Source organism: Carlito syrichta, unplaced genomic scaffold, assembly GCF_000164805.1.
Source record: "Carlito syrichta isolate Samal-C Ts95f unplaced genomic scaffold, Tarsius_syrichta-2.0.1 Scaffold311703, whole genome shotgun sequence".
Taxonomy (NCBI): Eukaryota; Metazoa; Chordata; class Mammalia; order Primates; family Tarsiidae; genus Carlito; species Carlito syrichta.
Genome location: NW_007255799.1, coordinates 127,563 through 145,878, shown reverse-complemented (window position 1 = coordinate 145,878; position 18,316 = coordinate 127,563). Strand labels below are relative to the sequence as shown.

Sequence of the window (18,316 nt, the reverse complement as noted above, 5' to 3'; positions counted from 1 at the left end):
GGAGGTGAGAGGATTGCCTGAGCCCAGTGATTTGAGACCAGCCTGGGCAACTTGGCGAGACCTTATCTCTACAATAAATTTAAAAATTAGTCAGGAGTGGTGGCGCTCCTGTAGTTCCAGCTACTCGAGAGGCTGAGGTGGAAGGATTGAGGTTGAGGCTGCAGTCCCCCTGAGTCCAGCCATTGCACTGGACTCCAGTCTGGGTGACTGAGTGAGACTCCAATTCAAAAAAAAAAAAAGATTTCAAATGTCGGTGTATCATACATCCTTTTCATTTTTAGATCCATGTGGCAGGGATTTGTGTGGGCACAAAGTGGAGGACTCCATCTTTCTGATGCAGCGGCTCCCCCTACAAGTCAATCTGTGACTCAGTCCAAAATGGACTCTTCTGTCTTGGATCAGGAAAGTCACATTCAAGGAGTGTTGATTCTACTTCTCCCAGAAGGCTGACCGCACTGGGCTTTTGTTCCCCTCTCCCTGTTGGCGATTGCAGGTCGAAATACACAAGTACTGGGCATGGTGGCTCACGCCTGTAATCCCAGCACTTTGGGAGGTGTAGGTAAGGGGTTTTAGACTGGCCTGGGTAACTTGGCAAGACTTTGTCTCTATGATAAATCAAAAAAAGTAGCCAGGCTTAGTGGCACATGCCTAAGCTTCCAGTTACTTGGAAGGCTGAGGCAGAAGGATTGCCTGAGACCAGCAGGTTGAGGCTGTGGTGGTCACGAGTGTGTCACTGCACTCCAGCCTGAGACTCTCACTCAAAAAAAGAGGAAAAGGCCAGGCATGGTGGCTCATGCCTGTAATCCCAGCACTTATGAAGGCGAAGGCGAGAGGATTGCCTTAGCTCAGGGGTTCGAGACTAGCCTGAGCAATACAGCGAGGCCTTGTCTCTACAATAAATCAAAAAACTAGCCAGGAATGGTGGTGCATGCCTGTGGTTTCAGCTACTTGGAAGGCTGAGGCGGGAGGATCACCTGATTACAGATTGAGGCTGTAGTAGCTGGGAGTGTGCCACTGCACTCCAGCTGGGCAACAGAGTGAGACTCCAACTAAAAAAAAAGAGGAAGAGAAAAAAAGAAATAAGCGTGAGATTTAGTGGTGTAAGGAAGGTGATTTTATTCCAGAAGCTGACAGATGGGGAGATGGCCAGGCTCATGCCTCAAATAAGCCACCTCAAAATTTTAGGCTAAGGATAGGGGCATTGAAGTGGAAGTAATGGAATGGGGAGTATCTGGGCGTGGTATCGGCTGCTGATCTTGTTTCAATGGCTAGCTGATGCAGTCCCAGCTGGAGAGCTAGCTGATGCAGTCCCAAGTGCCAGCTATGGCGAATTCTGCTGTGGCATCTCCAGATGCTGCTTTACAAGGTCAGCCTCTGGAATCTCACAAGTGAGAACACAATTAGATTAGAAAGGAAAAGTACACCTTTAATGTCTAGGCTAAGAGAGAAAATGACTTACAATCATCTCTCAAAAGTTGAAATGGAAATTCTCGGTTACCTGCCCATTGCTGTGGATCCTTTTTCACGTTTCTAGGGCTGTTGTAGTCTGATAAGTTGACTCTGGTCATACCACCGAGGCCATTAAGAGCATAGAGAAGAGCCTGGCAATTTTGCCTTCTCCAGACAGGCTGGCTCTTGTTCATTCACAGCCCCCTTGGGTCCTGGTGTGTTTCATGACATTGCTGAGTTATTACTCAGTTCTTGGAAGTCTCAATCCACTTTCCAGCAACTCATGGTTTAATTTAGCTTGGTGGTTCCCTCCATCCTTGTGGTGGACTCAATGATAGCCCCTCAAAACTGTCCACATCCTAGTCCCTGGGAACCTGTGAATGTTACCTTAGAGGGCAAAGGAGACTTACAGATGTGATTAAGTTAAGGATCTGGAGATGAGGAGATTGTCCTGGCTTCTCTGGGTAGACCCTAAGTATAATCACAAGGACCTTTATGAGAGGGAGGCCTAGAGATCAAAGGAGGAAGCAAGAGATTAGAGTGATCCAAGTAAGAGGCCATGAGCCAAGGAGTGCAGGAGGCCAAAAGGAACCGAAAACACAAAGGAAGAGATGGTCCCTTTGGAACCTCTAGAAGGAACCAGACCTGCCAACACCTTGACTTTAGTCCAGTGTAACTGGTTCTGTATTTCTTTTCTTTTCTTTTTTTTTGCGGACAAAACCTTTTATTTTAAACCACAAGTAGTCAGCAGATGGCCACAACTATCCATGTTCCATTAAAATCACATAAAACCTAGGTACAAAAGCACTACTGATTATTGCTCTAGAAAAACTGCATGAAAAAATTCAAATATGCACAGTAAAAACACCACGGTATGCACAGGACTAAAATTTTAAACCAGGTGTATGGAATGCTGGATCAAGTTTACACACAGCTTCCAATATTAAATTGATATTTATTTTACTTGAGGATGATGGAAATTTCCAAAAAGCCTGACTATGAGAGGGTAAAATGTCCATCCTTATATATTTTTGTATGTCAACTAGCAGAGTCCTAAAAAAATTAGCATTTACAAAATACTTAGTAAAAATAGCTTTTAAAAGTTGTTCCAAGAGATACATAAAATCAACCCCAATTTTTCACGACAATTCATTCTTCCTCAATATCTACAGATTCAGTGTTCTGTGCCTTCCTTTCCAGCTTCCAGTTTTTCCTCCTTCTTCCCTTTAGCAGCTCGGTTAATCTTTGCTTCAGGTTCTTTCTTAGCAGATATTTTTCATGGTTTAGGTTCAAGTTTTGGTGGGGCAGGTTTTGCTGACAATCTGGCAGACCGTCTTGTGGGCTCCTGTTTAGTTACTTTGGATCCATCTTTGCCCTCTGGATTCTCTGGCGACGTTCTGACCTCCAGATCTATAAGAGAGTGAATTTACACTGTTTTAAGCACTGAGTTTTTTGCCATTTGTCACAGTGGCAGCAGGAAGTCAGTACAGTTCTCTTCTTGCATAACCTGTCCCTTAGGCATAAGGGCAGGGGTAGGACTCAACATGGATTTGGAATTCCTTCTTGACCGGTGAGGGGTAGAGCTGAAAGACCCACAAACCTGCCCTGCAGAGGTAACCTGGGGGGTGGATTTCATTAAAGGGTTACATGCAAGATGGCCTACTCCATGAAGTAGAAGATGCAGCCAGCAGGAGAGGTAGTGGAATGTCCATCCACTTCCGTGGCAGGCCCTACGGTGAGTTTGCACCAAGTAGGCGCATGGAAAGTTGATGGCAGGCTGAGCTGTAAATATTTTTAGATATTTGGTTCCTATTTTGCTTATACCTAAATTAATGATAGAGACAAGGATTTCCACCAGGGTTTGGGCTGGATAATTTTGGATGTGGGTCACTGGTACCCAGCAGGGAAGAAGGATCAAGACACTGGGGGAATACGTCTGCTGGTAGACACCCCCACATGACAGATGCCAAATCCAGGAGGGCACTGGAGGCTGGTGATGAGCTCTGAGACTGGGGAGTTTGTCCCAGGGAGGCTAGTGAGAGACAGCAAGGGCATCTCCGTAGAGTTGGGGCTGGAGTTGGCTGGATGTTCTGTAAGCAGGTTCTTTCACACGAGAATTTACTGTGTTGATGCTTCACTAATAAGGACACAGCTGAAAGTCAGAAAGGAAATAGACATTCTTCGAATTGCCCAAAAGGCATTTCAGGATTTGTGTACTTTAGGTAGAGAATAGTCTGGGTTCTCAGTTCAGCTCGTCCATCCTTCTTGTACATGTAAGTCTAGGAAGTGAGATCATCTGGTTTCTGACCAGACGGTTGGTCAGAAACAGCAAATAGGAACCAGGAGATGGGGCAGGCAAACAGACAACCCTATGAGGCAACAACTGGTGGCTTATGTTAGAAAAGCAAAAGATAAAAAAATCAACATACACACAGGGTCCCTCCAGCTGCTCCTCTACTCCGCCCTTCTCGGGAAACTTCCAGTTTCCCTACAATCAATCCACCAACTGCAGGGTTAACTGGCAGACAAGGGGCTTCCAGACCCTGCTACAGCACCTAGTCTGGTTTCTGTCTAGATTGGCCATGCCCTGGCTTACGGACAGTAATAATTTGAATATCACCCACGAGCATAGATGTACATTACTTTATTTATTTATTTAGTAGAAATGGGGGGGAGGGTCTTATAGTGTTGCACAGGCTGGTCTCGAACTCCTGGCCTCAAGCAATTTTCCCTCCTTAGTCTTCCGAAGTGCTGGGATTACAGGTGTGAGCAACTGGGCCTTTATTTATTTATTTATTTATTTTTAAGACTAGTTGGCCAGGGACCATGGCTCATGCCTGAAATGCCAGCACTTTGAGAGGCTAAGGTAGGAGGATCTCTTGAGCCCAAGAGTTCGAGACCAGCCTGAGCAACATAATGAGACCCCATCCCATCTCTACAATAAAAACAAACAAAAATTAGCCAGGTATGGTGTTGTGCACCTGTAGTCCCAGTTACTTGGGAGGCTGAGACAGGAGGATTTGCTTGAGCCCAAGAGGTCGAGGCTGCAGTGATACTATCACAACTCCAGCCTGGGTGACAGAGACCCTGTCTCTAACAAAACGAAACAAAACTAGTCAAGTGCAGTCATGAGAACGGGGAAAAGAGTAAAACAAGGAGTTCAATCTGTAGCTGACTGAACAATCGGTTGAGGTAACACACTACCTGTGGTTCAGTGGTTCATTTCTTCAGTAACCGAGTAAGCTAGCTAACTTTTTCTCCTTTAGTAGCTGATATAAGAAATCCAAAAACATTACCATTCATCATGTAGGGAGAACTGTCTTTTGTATTATATGCCCATCAATGTATTACAATGCAGGATAATAATTAATATTTTATATCAGTAGGACCCGGTTACTAGGAAAAGTATAATAACTTTACAACTTAGTCTAATAACATTCAGCCTGGTCTGTTTTAAAAGGAGGCAGAAGACTGGGTGCAGAGGTTTACACTTGTGATTGCAGCACGTTTGGAGGCTGGAGCAGCAGGATTGCTTGAGCCCAGGAATTCGAGACCAGCATGGGTGACACAGAGAGATTCCCCCTGCCACTGCCATGACTCTATGAAAATTGAAAAATTAGCCAGGAGTGGCGGCGTGCATCTGTAGTCCCAGCTACCTGGGAGGCTGAGGTGGGAGGATCCTTTGAGCCCAGGAGTTTGAGGCTATAGTGAGCCAAGATTGTACCGTTGTACTCCAGCCTGGGTGACAGAGTGAGACCCTGTGTCAAAAAAAATGAGACACAACACAAGCGTGGTACATTTTAGTCTTGGTGCTTACATAGAATCGAGCCTTTAACCATCTAGAAAATTCACTTGCCCAGAATGAGTCATTCTTCAGGATTCCAGGGAGCCGGCACTCCTGCGTGAAACAATCGTCTGTCTGAGTGACTTACAGGCAAAATGTGCATGATCTTGTGTGGCCAGATTCATTCTTCTAAATCAGTCCTCAGCCTGGCTCACCTGGGCTCAGGTGCCTCCCTGCTCATGTGGATTCATCATTCCTCCCAGGTCATCTGGGCTGGTCATGCCTCCCCAGTCACCTGGGCCTACTGTGCCTCCCCGGTCACCTGGGTCAACTATACCTTCCTGGATACCTGGGCTGCTGGTGCCTCCCTGCTCCTCTGGGTTCATCATTCCTTCCCGGTCACCTGAGCCAATTGTGCCTCCCCGGTCACCTGGGCCAGCCATGCCTCCCAGGTCACCTGGGTCGGTCGCGTCTCCCTGGCCACTTTGGCTGATGGTGCCTCCCTGCTCATCTGGTTCATCATTCCTCCCCGGTCACCTGGGTCAGCCATGCTTCCCTGGGGTCATCTGGGTCTACCGTGCCTCCCTGGTCACTTGGGCCAGTCATGCCTCCCCGGTCACCTGGGCCGACAGTGTTTCCCTGGTCACCTGGGCCGGCCATGCCTCACTTGTCATCTGAGCTGACCATGCCTTCCCACTCACCTGGGCTGGCCATTCCTTCCTGCTCACCTGGGCCAACCATGGCTTCTCTGCTCACCAGGGCTGACCATCCGTTCCTGCTCACCTGGGCTGACCATGTCCTCCCATTCACCTGGGCTGATTATGCCTCTCTGATCATCTGGGCGGATCGTGTTTACCTGCTAACCTGGGCTGACCATGTCTCCCCACTCACCTGGGCCGACCATGCCTGCCTACTCACCTGGGCTGATGGTACTTGTCTATTTACCTGGGCAAATAGTTCTCCCCTCGTTCACCTGGGCTGACCATGCCTCTGCCCTCTTCCTTTTTCTTGCCTTGGTGCGTCCTGCCACAGAGCAGTGGTGGAACCAAGGAAGAACAAAAGCTTCTTTCTCCCTTTGACCTTATGTTGTAATGATAATGACATACTTGTCAGCTCATCTAGATAGCCACTTCAACCATTGACCCTAGAAAAATAGGAGTTTAAAATAAAAAAAACAACCTTGATGGGCTGTGGATGTGGGTAGATGAAAGCAGAAGTTCAGAGTATAAAGTGACACACTAAAAATAAAGACAACAAAAGCAAACCCAAACACCATGCCTTGCCAATGCAAGAAGAAAACTCACGTTCAAAGTTGATGGAAAATTTTAAGGTCAGTGAAGACAATGAGTCAGAAATCAGGCAGCAAAATTGACCTTCCCTGGTGCTGTGCCCATCACATAACTGGGCGTATGACGCACAGGAGAGAGAGGGGACCCTCTCTAGTAACATCCCTCCTAGGCAGCTGGCCCTGGCCCTCAGACTCCGAGAGCCCGTCGGATCTGACCCCTGTATTACCTTAATTACTCTCTTTAGCACTGACTCTCAGCATCGGTCAGCTGCTCAGGTTACCGGCTAGCACAGGCCAGAGCCTTCGACGTGATGGGTGAATAAGCGGCAGAAGTGTTCCCCGGTGGGGCCAGCGTCACAGACGCACAGGCGTATGTGCAGACTGAGGAGACCTTGTGGGATTTAAGACAGGGGGGCTGTCCTGGGAATCCAGGGTCTTGCTCTGTCACCAGGCGATCTGTCACCAGGCGATCATGCTCTGTCACTCAAGCGATCATGGGAAATGGGCTGAAGCAAGGAATGGTGGCTACTCTCTACTTCCCTGTGTGCCCCCTCCTGTCTCTGAAGCCTGTTATGTCTCCTCTGACTCCCCAGGGCCCTTCCTCCCCCCCCCCATGGTCTTCCCTTCCACCATGGCCCAGACTCATTCTGAGCTCCTTCCGGCTCCAGCCTCCCCGGGCTTATCAGGGCTCCCCGCTTTCATCACATCTTGACTTTTTAGCCTCAGCCCGTCTGCAGCTCCCCGATTCCCAACTCAGGTTCCCAAGAAAAAAATCCCACAGTCAGTTTGTGTTTTCCTGTGTTCACCTTGATGTCAAGGGTTCCTGGCTTGTCTAAGGGTCTTACAAAGTGACCCTTTGCGCAGGGCTGGGGGTTCAGCAGGCAGGATGTGATTGACCTAGCGAGGCCTGGAGAGTGGGCTTCTCACTTCTGCAAACATGGGAGTCATTTTTCCTCCAGTCCCCTCACTAACCAGTGGGGTGACAATGGCCAGACACTTCCTTTCCCCATAAAATAAGGGGTCTGAATAGATAGCATGCCACTGCCTACACACCAGGCACTGCTAGGACTACCACACACAACTTACTGCTGAGTCTCCAGGAGGGAGGTACTATTATTAACTCCTTTTAGAGACAGAAAACTGAGGCACAGAGAAGTCGAATAATTTGCCCAGGGTCACACAACTAGCAGGAGCACCTGGAATCTGAACCCTGCCAGTTTGGCTTGTTCCTTTTTTTTTTAGACAGGGTCTTGCTCTGTCACCCAGGCTGGACTCAAGCGATCATCCCACCTTCATCTCCCAAAATGCTGGGATTACAGGCATGAACCACCGTGTCCAGGATTTTGCCTCTTTTTATTTTCTTATTTTTATTTTTTTGCGTCAGAGTCTTACTCTGTTGTCCAGGCTGGAGCACATTCACGGCCACCACAGTCTCAACCTGCGGGGCTCAGGCGATCCTTCAGCCTCAGCCTTCCAAGTAGCTGGAACCAGAGGTGCGTGGCATCACTCCTGGCTAATTTTTTTGATTTATTGTAGAGATGAAGTCTCCCATAGTTGCCTGGGCTGATCTCGAACTCAGGCAATCTTCTCGCCTCTGCCTCCCAAAATGCTGGGCTTATAGGCGTGAGCCACTGTGCCTGGCTCTTTTGCCTCCTTTTATTTTTTGTTTTATTTATTTGTTTATTTATTTTGAGTTGGAGTTTCACTCTGTAGCCCAGGCTGGAGTACAGTGGCACACTCACGCCATCCCAGTGTCAACCTGCTGGGCTCCGGTGATTCTTCCACCACAGCCTCCCAAGTAGCCGGAAGTACAGGTGCACACTATCACGCCTGGCTAATTTTTTGATTTATAGTAGAGCCGAGGTTTCGCCAAGTTGCCTGGGCTGGTCTCAAACCCGCTGGCTCAGGCAATCCACTCCCCTCGGCCTCCCAAAGTGCTGGGATTACAGGCCGAGCCACCGAGGCCCGGCCATGCCTCCTTTTAAAATAGACTAAGCTGAGCTGAATGTTATTAGACTGAGTTGAAAAGTTATTAAAACTTCTCTTCTTAATGATCGAGTCCCACTAATATAAATATTGATTATTATCCTGCATTGTAACGCGGGCGTGAGCTATCTTGCAAGGCCAGAATCCTTGCTCTTAACCATGCTTTGCTTTCTTTGAGAGTTAAGCTCTTGAGCTTTGGGGATCTAAGCGAGCAGCAGCTGCGGTTCCCTAATTAAATGACAGTGGAGAGTCCTTTGAAGTGCTCAGGGATCCCAGGTTCGCCTTTAATATCCTGCTGTGAATACAGGCTGCCATTGGCCATTCCAGGAAGGCGTGAGCCCGGAGTGAGAGGCTGGGAGGGGGTTTTCTCTGGTCCCCTTTGTGTCTGGCCAGGCTGCAGGAGCTCTGCCTGCCGCTCCTCTTTGCCCTCGCTGAAGGGCATGGGAAAGACCCGCCTGTCAGCAGGTATAAACTCAATCGTTTCGCCCTCAGCTGGTCTCAAGGACCGCCAGCCAAGTGGATACACAAGGATTAGGCAATCCATGGATCCGGCTTGGCTGATTGGCTTGGGTGTGCCCAAGTGCCTGCAGCTGTCGGAGCAAATCCATGGAGAAACTCGACGCCTACGCCAGCTTGGCTGCCCAAGGCAACTGCAGCTCAGGGACCCCGAGGTCAGCCACTGATTTAAGGTGAGGACCGTCCATTGCAGGTCCAAACGTGGGGGGCCACTTCCCTGGTGTCTGGCTGGGGGCCAGCCCTTCGTCTGCCACATGGCATGTGTCTGTCCTTCAGAGAGACAGGCCGGAAATATCAAGTGGGATCCGGCAGGGTTCGCAGTGCAAGCGATTCCCTGATTCCTCTTATCTCCTCACCTCTTCCCCCGCTCAAGGCTGGTGTCAGGAGAAAGGGCACAGGAAGCACCATTGTTCGGGGAAGCCCTGGGGCCTTTTTCCTCTCCTGAGTCACCCGTCCACAATAGCTGCACTATGTGGCCCTTCTGGTGACTTTCCTAGGTAGAGAGATTGAACAGCCAGATCCAAGGACTGACTGGGTATGGAAATGACTGGGGAGGGGACCGGGCAGGTGCTTGGGGCCGCCTGGGCGAACCCAGTCGGAGAGGCTGTTGTGGGGAGGGTGTTATTGTTTTAGTGGGTGCAGCAAGGGGTGGATCAGCCAGCTGGACTTGGTAAATTGTTATTTACAGTTTCTGAGCCTTTAAAAGAGGAGCTTCCTCAGAATCGGCGCTGATTCCAGACGTGCAGTGCCATGAGGGCCGTGGTGCCTCTGCTGTCCCTGCTCCTCCTGGGTGTCCAGGCCCAACATGGGTCTGATTGGACCTACTCAGGTAAGCCCTCGGCCCCCGCACATTTCCTTGGAGCGAGCAACCCCCTTCCTGAGGACAAGAGTGAAGGCTGGCACTTCTCAGGATAAGTGACCAACCCGATGGGGTCTGCTCTTTGTGACTTCAGATGCCCCCTTTTTGCAATGTCTTGGAGCGTCTGGAGAACAAACAGAACTCAAACTTTGATTCAGGAAAAGAGGAGAAAACTTTCTCCGTTCCCAAACTTGCATCCACTTGCCGGCCTTGTGCTTTAAAATCTTCCCCTACCCACATTGTCGATCGGTTCGAGAGCCTAGTTGCTGCTTCTAATTGTAAAACCTTTTGCTTTATGGGCCAATGTAAGTGACAAAAATAAAGTTCTTTAGAAATATCCCCGTAGATTCTGTCTTGGAAATTTCGTGATATGCGGTTTACCCAAATGTCTCGACTTGATAAGAACCCAGATACCTTTAGATTGACTCTGGCTGCCAAAACCAGACTTTTCCAACGTGAAATGTAAAATCCTGGCATTTGGCCTGGGTTCTGGCCCAAACGTGAGCCAAAGGAAGACCATGCTTATGGGGTTTGTGGAGATGGATCACCCCTCACCCGTGGCAGTGAGGTGAGCTCCTGCCTGTGTCCCCCTTTTCTGTGTTGGGCCATGGATGGGGGCCCAAGAGGAGGTTGGTGGCCACTGGCCGATGCGCTCCTGAGCAAACATGGTATGGCGTCTGCTTTCTACAAAGTCCATCCTGGCCTCAGGCACATGGGGAAGCATACGATCAGGGTGGATGGTGTGTCCTGTTAAGTCAAGGGCAGTGGAATTAGGGACACCCTGGAGAGGCTCAGAAAGTTTAGACAGCTGGAATCAGCTGCTATGCTCTCAGGCAGAGGAATTCCACACCTGCCACTGCCTTGGGAGACTGGGGCTTTGTGCCTCATCGGGCTGGGTGCGGGGGTGACTCGGAGATTAAAGACGAGAGAGAATTCAGACAACAAAGGTCTTGTCATCCCTGGGTTTAGCTCAGGCTCTGAGATGGTAGACTTCCTGGAAAGCCACTGGGGGCCCTGGAGAACTTGGGGGTAGCTTTTGCAAATGCCTTCCAAGAACACCGGAGAGATGTTCCCATACTGACAGGGCCCTGGGACAACCAAAGCATTTTGATCCAAGAAGGCGCTGGGCTAGAGCCTCTTCTTTGACCTTGGCATCCTATCTCTAGGAAAGAATTGTTTAAAAATTGATTTGAATTTTTTCTGTTTTTGAGTCAGAGTCTTACTCTCTGTTGCCCAGGCTGGGGTGCAATGGCCCAATCATGGCTCACTGCAGCCTCGACCTCCTGGATTCAGACGAACCATCTACCTCAGCCTTCTGGAAGCTGGGACTGCAGATATGCGCTCCCAAGCTCATCTAATTTTTTTATTTTTGTAGAGATGAGGTCTCACTACGTTTGCCCAGGCTGGTCTGGAACTCCTGGGCTCAAGCACTCCTCCTGTCTCGGCCTCCCAAAGTGCTGGGATTATAGGCGTGAGCCACTCTGCCTGGCCTGATTTGAATGATTAAATAGTGAAGAGTAGAGGAAGAAAGAATGGACTTTTCTATTGACTGTACACCAAGTAGCTCGGAGAGGCCCTGGTATACACACCTTCCCTAAAACTAGTTGTGTACTCACCACACAGCTACCTGCTGAAGAGGAGACACAGGGATTGTCCTCCATTGCCAGTGGCTGAATCCAAGATCTACAACTGTGTGGAGGTCAAGGCCCCCATCATAATGACTTGCCTTTATTACTCTGTCCCCTGTGATTATTAACCATCGCTGAAAAGATAAACTTCCTTCCTCTGATTAAAAAAAATAATAAAGTGGGCATAGTAGCTCACGCCTGTAATCCCAGCACTTTGGGAGGGAGAGGCAAGGGGATTACCTGAGCCCAGAGGTTTGAGACCAGCCTGGGCAACTTGGCAAGACCTCATCTCTACAATAAATTTTTAAAAATTAGTTGGGTATGGTGGCGCACACCTGTGTTTCCAGTTACTTGGAAGGCTGTGGCGGAAGGATCACCTGAGCACAGAGGTGGAGGCTGCAGTGGCTGTGACCGTGCCACTGCACTCCAGCCTGGGCGAAAGAGTGAGACTCCAACTCCAAAAAAAAAAAAACCACAAAAAACACAAAAACATTCTAGGTTGTCCTTGAACCTGATGCTTCCTTGGTTACCCTGAATCCCTAGGTGTAGACAACCAGGTGGTCTTTACCATGCTGGGAACCCATAAAAGAGGCTGGAGGGCTGGGCATGGTGGCTCACGCCTGTAATCCCACCACTTTGGGAGGCCAAGGCAGGTGGAGTGCTTGAGTCCAGGAGTTCCAGACCAGCCTAGGCAACAGAGCAAGATCTCATCTCTACCAAAGTAAAAAAAAAATTAGCCAGGTCTGGTGGCACACATCTGCAGTCCCAGCTATTCGGGAGGCTGAGGTAGGATTGTCTGAGCCCAGGAGGTCGAGGCTGCGGTGAGCAGTGATCATGCCACTTCACTCTAGCCTGGGTGGCAGAATGAGATCCTGACTTTGAAAAGGGGTAATGGAGGGGCTGGGACAAGAACACTGGTGGGTGGGGGATGGGGGTTGGTGTTCCTGTGGGGAGGAGAGAAAGCCTTCTGCAGCCTCACAAGGCTCCCGCCAGTGCATTTATCATCGGAGATCATTCAAAGGAGAAGAAAAAGCAATATATAAAACACTTTCATTCCTTTCCAAACACTAAGTCACATTCCCCGGGGCCAGTGGTTATCCTGGAAGGTTAGAAGTTAGTACCGAGCACCCGAGTCCTTGGAGTTGACCTAGATGTCCCTTCAGACTCCCCCCGAGGCCTTGCCTCTGCTTTCTGAAAGGCACCCCCATGGTCCCCACCTGGCAGGCCCTGGCCTCTGGCCTCATGGCTTGAGGGGCGGGGTGCCTATAGAGGGGCTCAGCCGGGCAACCCCTTGAACTGCGACCTGCTCTCTCCTGTCTCAGAGGGGGCCCTGGATGAAGATCACTGGCCGCAGCACTACCCGGCCTGCGGGGGGCAGAAGCAGTCACCCATCGACCTGCAGAGGCGGAAGGTGAGGTACAACCCTGCCCTGAGGAGGCTCAACCTGACAGGCTACGAGACCCAGGCGGGCGAGTTTCCCATGACCAACAACGGCCACACAGGTAAGGTGGACGACAGTCTCCCATCCCCGGGGAAGCCCCTGGCGGTCTGCAGGGGAAGGCAGGTGACACGCACACCTGCCAGGTGTCACACGACCCAGATACCCAGAGTGCAGCCTCAGAGCTGGAGGCTCAGATGTGAGGGTTGACAGATGCCGAGGGCTGAAAACCTGAGGGCTCTTCCAAAGTAGGGTAGTGTCTGTGTTCAGACTCAGTTTCCTGTTGCCTCCTCCCTCCCACATTATCTCCACCCAAGCTCACTCCGACCCACTCAGCATGCAACAAGCAGGACAGGCAATGCTGTGCAGCCATCCTTCCCACCTGCACTGTCCATCACGCCTTCTTGGTCTGTTTTTCCATATATATATATTTTTTGAGTTGGAGTCTCACTCCGTCGCCCAGACTGGAGTGCAGCGGCCGCTCCCGGCCACCGCAGCCTCGACCCGCTGGGCTCCGGCGATCCTTCCGCCTCAGCCTTCCGAGTAGCTGGAACTACAGGCGCGTGCTACCACACCTGCCTAATTTTTTGATTTTTTGTAGAGATGAGGTCTCGCCAAGTTGCCTAGGTGGGTCTCGAACCTGCGGGCTCAGGCAGTCCACTCACCTCAGCCTCCCAAAGGCGCGGGATTACAGGCTGAGCCACCGAACCCGGCTCCATATTTTCTATATTGAGTCTGATTAGCTCAAGGCACCGGACAGGTAGGCCCACTATTTCTCAGAGGTTTGAAAGGGAAGCGCTAGGCCGGACACAGTGGCTCGTGCCAGTAATCCCAGTACTTTAGGAGGCTGAGGCAGGAGGACCGCTTCAGCCCTGGAGTTCGAGGCTGCGGTGAGCCATGATCATACCACTGCACGACATTTTGGGCGACAAACTGAGACTCTGTCTAAAAATTTGAAAATAATTTCTGTTCCCTGCTGGAAAGGGGTCGAAGGTCAGACAAGCTGGGGCGTGGAAACCCCCATGTCAGGAGTCCATTCTGGGCAACTGTAAAACCTGTACTTGGCTTTTGCAGAGTGTCTTTCCAAGTGGGTGTGTTCCCTCTGAGCCTCATGACAACCTCAGGAGGGGCTACTTTTTAGGCAGAAAACCTGAGACCTCAAGGTCACATAGACTCTAATGGCCGAGCTAGACCTCTGCCCCCAGGGGTCTTGTTCCTTGTTGCTCTCTGGCTCCTACCTGGGTTGAATCCGTTTACTGGTGTGTGGAAGTGCCTGGACTTAGTTTTCCAATTTGCACAATCAAGAAAATAAAACCAACTGCCCTTGATGGGACTGTTGAAAGTAGCAAACAGAGTCGGGCATGGTGGCTCACACCTGTAATCCCAGCACTTTGGGAGGCGGAGGCAAGAGGATTGCCTGAGTCCAGGGGTGCGAGGCCAACCTGGGCAACTTGGCAAGACCTCACTTCTGCAATGAGTTTTTAAAAAGTTAGCCAGGCATGGTGGTGTGTGCCTGTGTTTCCAGCTACTTGGAAGGCTGAGGTGGAAGAATCACCTGAACCCAGCAGGCTGAGACTGTGGTGACGGGACAGCAGTGAGACTCCAACTCAAAAAAAAAAAAAAAAAGACAACACCTTTGGGTTCCTCCCCACCACCAGGAGTTTTTCTATCCTCTAAAAAATTCCTACTTACCAAAACAAACAAAAAAAGAAAGTAGTAAACAGGAGAAAGAGATCGTATCAGTCAAAGAACTCAGGTGTACATGGCCAGGAGTGGTGAAATACACAAGTCATGAACACAAGTCTCGTTTTCATCATGGATGTTGGGTTCCTGTTTCTAGAATTCAGAACTTTTCCTGCCCTCCTTGTCCTTGGTGGAGCAGGGGTGAAGCTTTGCTAACCCCACCCGGGCAGTTGGCCAGCCAGCGGTAGCAGATGACTGAGGTCTCTATCTCTACTGGCCATCACCAGCTGTGTGCCTGCTACATGCTGGGCTGTGCTCTGGGGAAGGAGAAAGGTGGAGGAAGGAGCCCAACTTCCCAGGGAGCCTGCAATGGCTTCTTTCTTCCAGTTTCCAGAGGACCCTGTGCCTCCCTCTGAGGTCATGCTCAGATTTTCGTGGGGCGGAGGACTATGCCTTTGGGGTCCCTACCTCACGTGACAGCATGTCAACTATTAGGATGCACCCAAAGTTTGCATTGATTATAAATCTTTTGATGTAAAGTATTTTGAAAGATCTTATTTTGAACGTATTGTTAAAGATAATGGCAACTGGCCATTTTTCCGCGAGCTCTAAGGACATTCAGGAATTCTACTGAAGGTGAGGAAAAAAAAAAGAATCTAGGAACTTCAAAGCTAATGAAAGCTTAACAATGAAGTTAACATGACCCAATTAAAGATTTGTTAATTCTGATTTTGCAGGATTAAAAAAATTTTTTGTTGTTGAGACAGGGTCTTGCTGTGCTGTCCAGGCTGATTTTGAACTCCTGGCTTCCAAGTAGCTGGAACTACAGGCGCGCGCTACCACGCCCAGCTAATTTTTGATTTTATTGTAGAGATGAGGTCTTGCCAAGTTGCCCAGGTGGGTCTCGAACCCGTGGGTTCACATAATCTACTCACCCCAGCCCCCCAAAGCACGGGATTACAGGCTGAGCCACCGAGCCCGGCCTACCGCAGCCTAAATCTCCTAGGTTCAAGTGGTCCTCCCAGTTCAGCCTCCCCAGTAGACGGGACTACAGGTACACACTACCCACGCCCAACTAATTTTTTCATTTTTTATTTTTTTTTATAGAGACGAGGTCTCACTATGTGGTTCAGTCTGGTCTTGAACTCCTGAGCTCAAGCAATCCTCTTGCTGTGACTGGCTTAGAGTTCTTTTTACATATTGGAACATATATATTATTATAATGTATTATTACATGTTTTGGTAAACTTTATTTTTTAGAACTCAGAAGAAAGCACAGAGAATCCCTTTCCCCTGCTGCCCTCTCCCCAGTCTTCCCCGCCATCACCATCCTGCACCAGAGTGTACATTTGTTATGATGAATTTGGTTTTCCAAAATGCATTTCATAGGCCCCAGGAAAGCTTAAATGCCTGAGGCAACCACCTCTAGTGTTTAGTGGGGAAAAAACCCACACCATTTCTTTCTTTTTTTTTTTTTTTGAGTCGGAGTCTCACTCTGTCACCCAGACTGGAGTGCAGTGGCTGCTCCCGGCCACCGCGCCTCGACCTGTGGGCTCCGGCGATCCCTCCGCCTCAGCCTTCCGAGTAGCCGGAATTACAGGCATGCGCTACCACGCCCGGCTGATTTTTTGATTTATTGTAGAGATGAGGTCTCACTGCCCAGACGGGACTCGAACCCTCAGGCTGGGCAATCTACTCATCTCAGTCTCCCAAAGGCGCGGGATTACAGGCTGAGCCACCGAGCCCGGCACACCATTTCTTAACACACACTATTAGCTGCTCTCCATTTATTCAGTTCCTTGAAAATAGGGACCACTGCTTCTTCTTCTTTCTATCACAGCACCTGCCATGGAGCCTGACACAGAGCAGATTAAAAAACGTTCGCTGACTGGCACATTTGAGGAGGAAAGGATAAATCCCCAAAAAGGCACCCATGAGTCATGCAGAATTCTGAGCTGGCTTTGATTTGTGAAGGCTGCGGGGGAGGAGGCTGGTAGTGTCTTTTAAGAAAAAAGACAAAGTTTATTTTGAAATAATTTTCCACCAGAAAAATTACAAAAGTAGTACAGAGAATTCCCCTGTACCCTCTCTCCATTGCCTAATACTAACATCTTATAACCCTAGTACAATTATTATCAAACTAGGGAGTTAAAATGATACAACATGGGGGACTCTGTTTTTTTGTGATGCAGGACTGAATCCAGGATCCCATGTTATGCTTAGCCATTGTGTCTCTTTGGTCTCCTCCAGTCTTGGTCAGTTCCTCAGTCTTCCTTTGACTCTCACGATCTTGACACTTTGCCGAGTACAGCAAATGCTTAGATTATGTGGTTTTTCTCGTATGATGAGAAATCGGTTATTTTGGTTTCCCATGAAGGGGAGCAACCTCTTCTGGAAGTTGAGTCCATTTTCAGATCTGGACCTTTCAGCCAGTTGACTTTTGGGGGACAGAAATTTTGACCTCACCTTTTTTTTTAGAGACAAGTTCTCACCAAGTTGCCCTGGCTGGTCTCAAACCCCTGGGCTCAGGCAATCCTCTTGCCTCCGCCTCCCAAAGTGCTGGGATGACAGGCATGAGCCACCATTCCCGGCTTGATCTCACCTTTCAAAAGCACAGCAACAAGCTCAGAATTGCTACTCTTTTCCAGTCTGGCCTGTGGGGGGCCTGTCCCTGTAACAGAAATTGACACATTCTGTCTCCCGGGACTTGTGCTTTGGGGACATGTAATTGTCAGGATCTCAGATTGTGCCTGGAGTGCTAACTGGTCACTGAGGAAGCTCACCTCTGGGTCTCGACTCCCATCAGCTCTTGGCCCAGCTGACTGCACAGTCTCCTTTAAGGCTCTGCTGTCCTTTTCTTGCAGGCATTGACTTTTGAGGCCAGTCACTTCTCAGACTCTAAACACGAAGCACTTATTCCGCCAAAAGGCCTGTTAAAATCGTTGAGGCCAGATTCCTGCATTACAGCACGTTACATCACATTACATTGTGAATTTGATGGTGGCTCCTTTAGACGATTTGGAAAGGAGGAAGGGGGCATCTGATGGGCGTCAAATACTCACCTTTGTTCTTTATGAAAACTTACTTGTTTATAGCCATCTTTGATGACTTTATTTTTGTTTTGTTTTTTTTTTTGAGTTGGAGTCTCACTCGGTCGCCCAGACTGGAGTGCAGTGGCCGCTCCCGGCCACCACAGCCTTGACCTGCTGGGCTCCAGCGATCCTTCTGCCTCAGCCTTCCGAGTAGCCGGAATTATAGGCATGCGCTACCACGCCCGGCTGATTTTTTGATTTATTGTAGAGATGAGGTCTCGCTGCCCAGGCAGGTCTCGAACCCGCGGGCTCAGGCAATCCACTCACCTCAGCCTCCCAAAGGCGCGGGATGACAGGCTGAGCCACCGAGCCCGGCTGATGACTTTATTTACTTTTTTAGAGACCATGCCAGAGTTCAGTGGTGTGATCAAAGCTCACTGCAGCCTCAAGCTCCTGGGCTCAAGCATTCCTCCTGCCTCAGCCTCTCCAGTAGCTGGGGCTACAGGAATATACCACCACAACGGGATAATTTCTTTATTTTTTGTAGAGCTCAGAAATTCGAGACCCAAGCTGGGTCTCGAATTTCTGAGCTCTATAAAAAATAAAAAAAATTAGTATGAGCTCTGAGCTCTACAAAAAAAAAAAAAAAAAAA

The 18,316-nt window shown here is 49.4% G+C and overlaps 1 protein-coding gene and 1 pseudogene across 2 annotated transcripts in view; one reads left to right on the top strand and one right to left on the bottom strand.

Annotated features, from left to right (window-relative positions):
- Window positions 1-2,387: 2,387 nt before the first annotated feature.
- Window positions 2,388-3,504, bottom strand: LOC110596620 (annotated as a pseudogene). Its single transcript, XR_002482590.1, has 2 exons — window positions 3,384-3,504; window positions 2,388-2,859 (listed from the first exon to the last, which is right to left on the bottom strand). The product of XR_002482590.1 is annotated as a high mobility group nucleosome-binding domain-containing protein 3 pseudogene (transcript).
- Window positions 3,505-9,720: 6,216 nt separating this feature from the next.
- Window positions 9,721-18,316, top strand: part of CA6 (carbonic anhydrase 6) — a 26,257-nt gene continuing 17,661 nt past the window's right edge. The window contains exons 1-2 of the mRNA XM_008068955.1: window positions 9,721-9,852; window positions 12,833-13,012. Coding sequence (XP_008067146.1) covers window positions 9,774-9,852; window positions 12,833-13,012 — 259 coding nt within the window. The 5' untranslated portion in view covers window positions 9,721-9,773. The remainder of the gene's footprint in view (window positions 9,853-12,832; window positions 13,013-18,316) is intronic.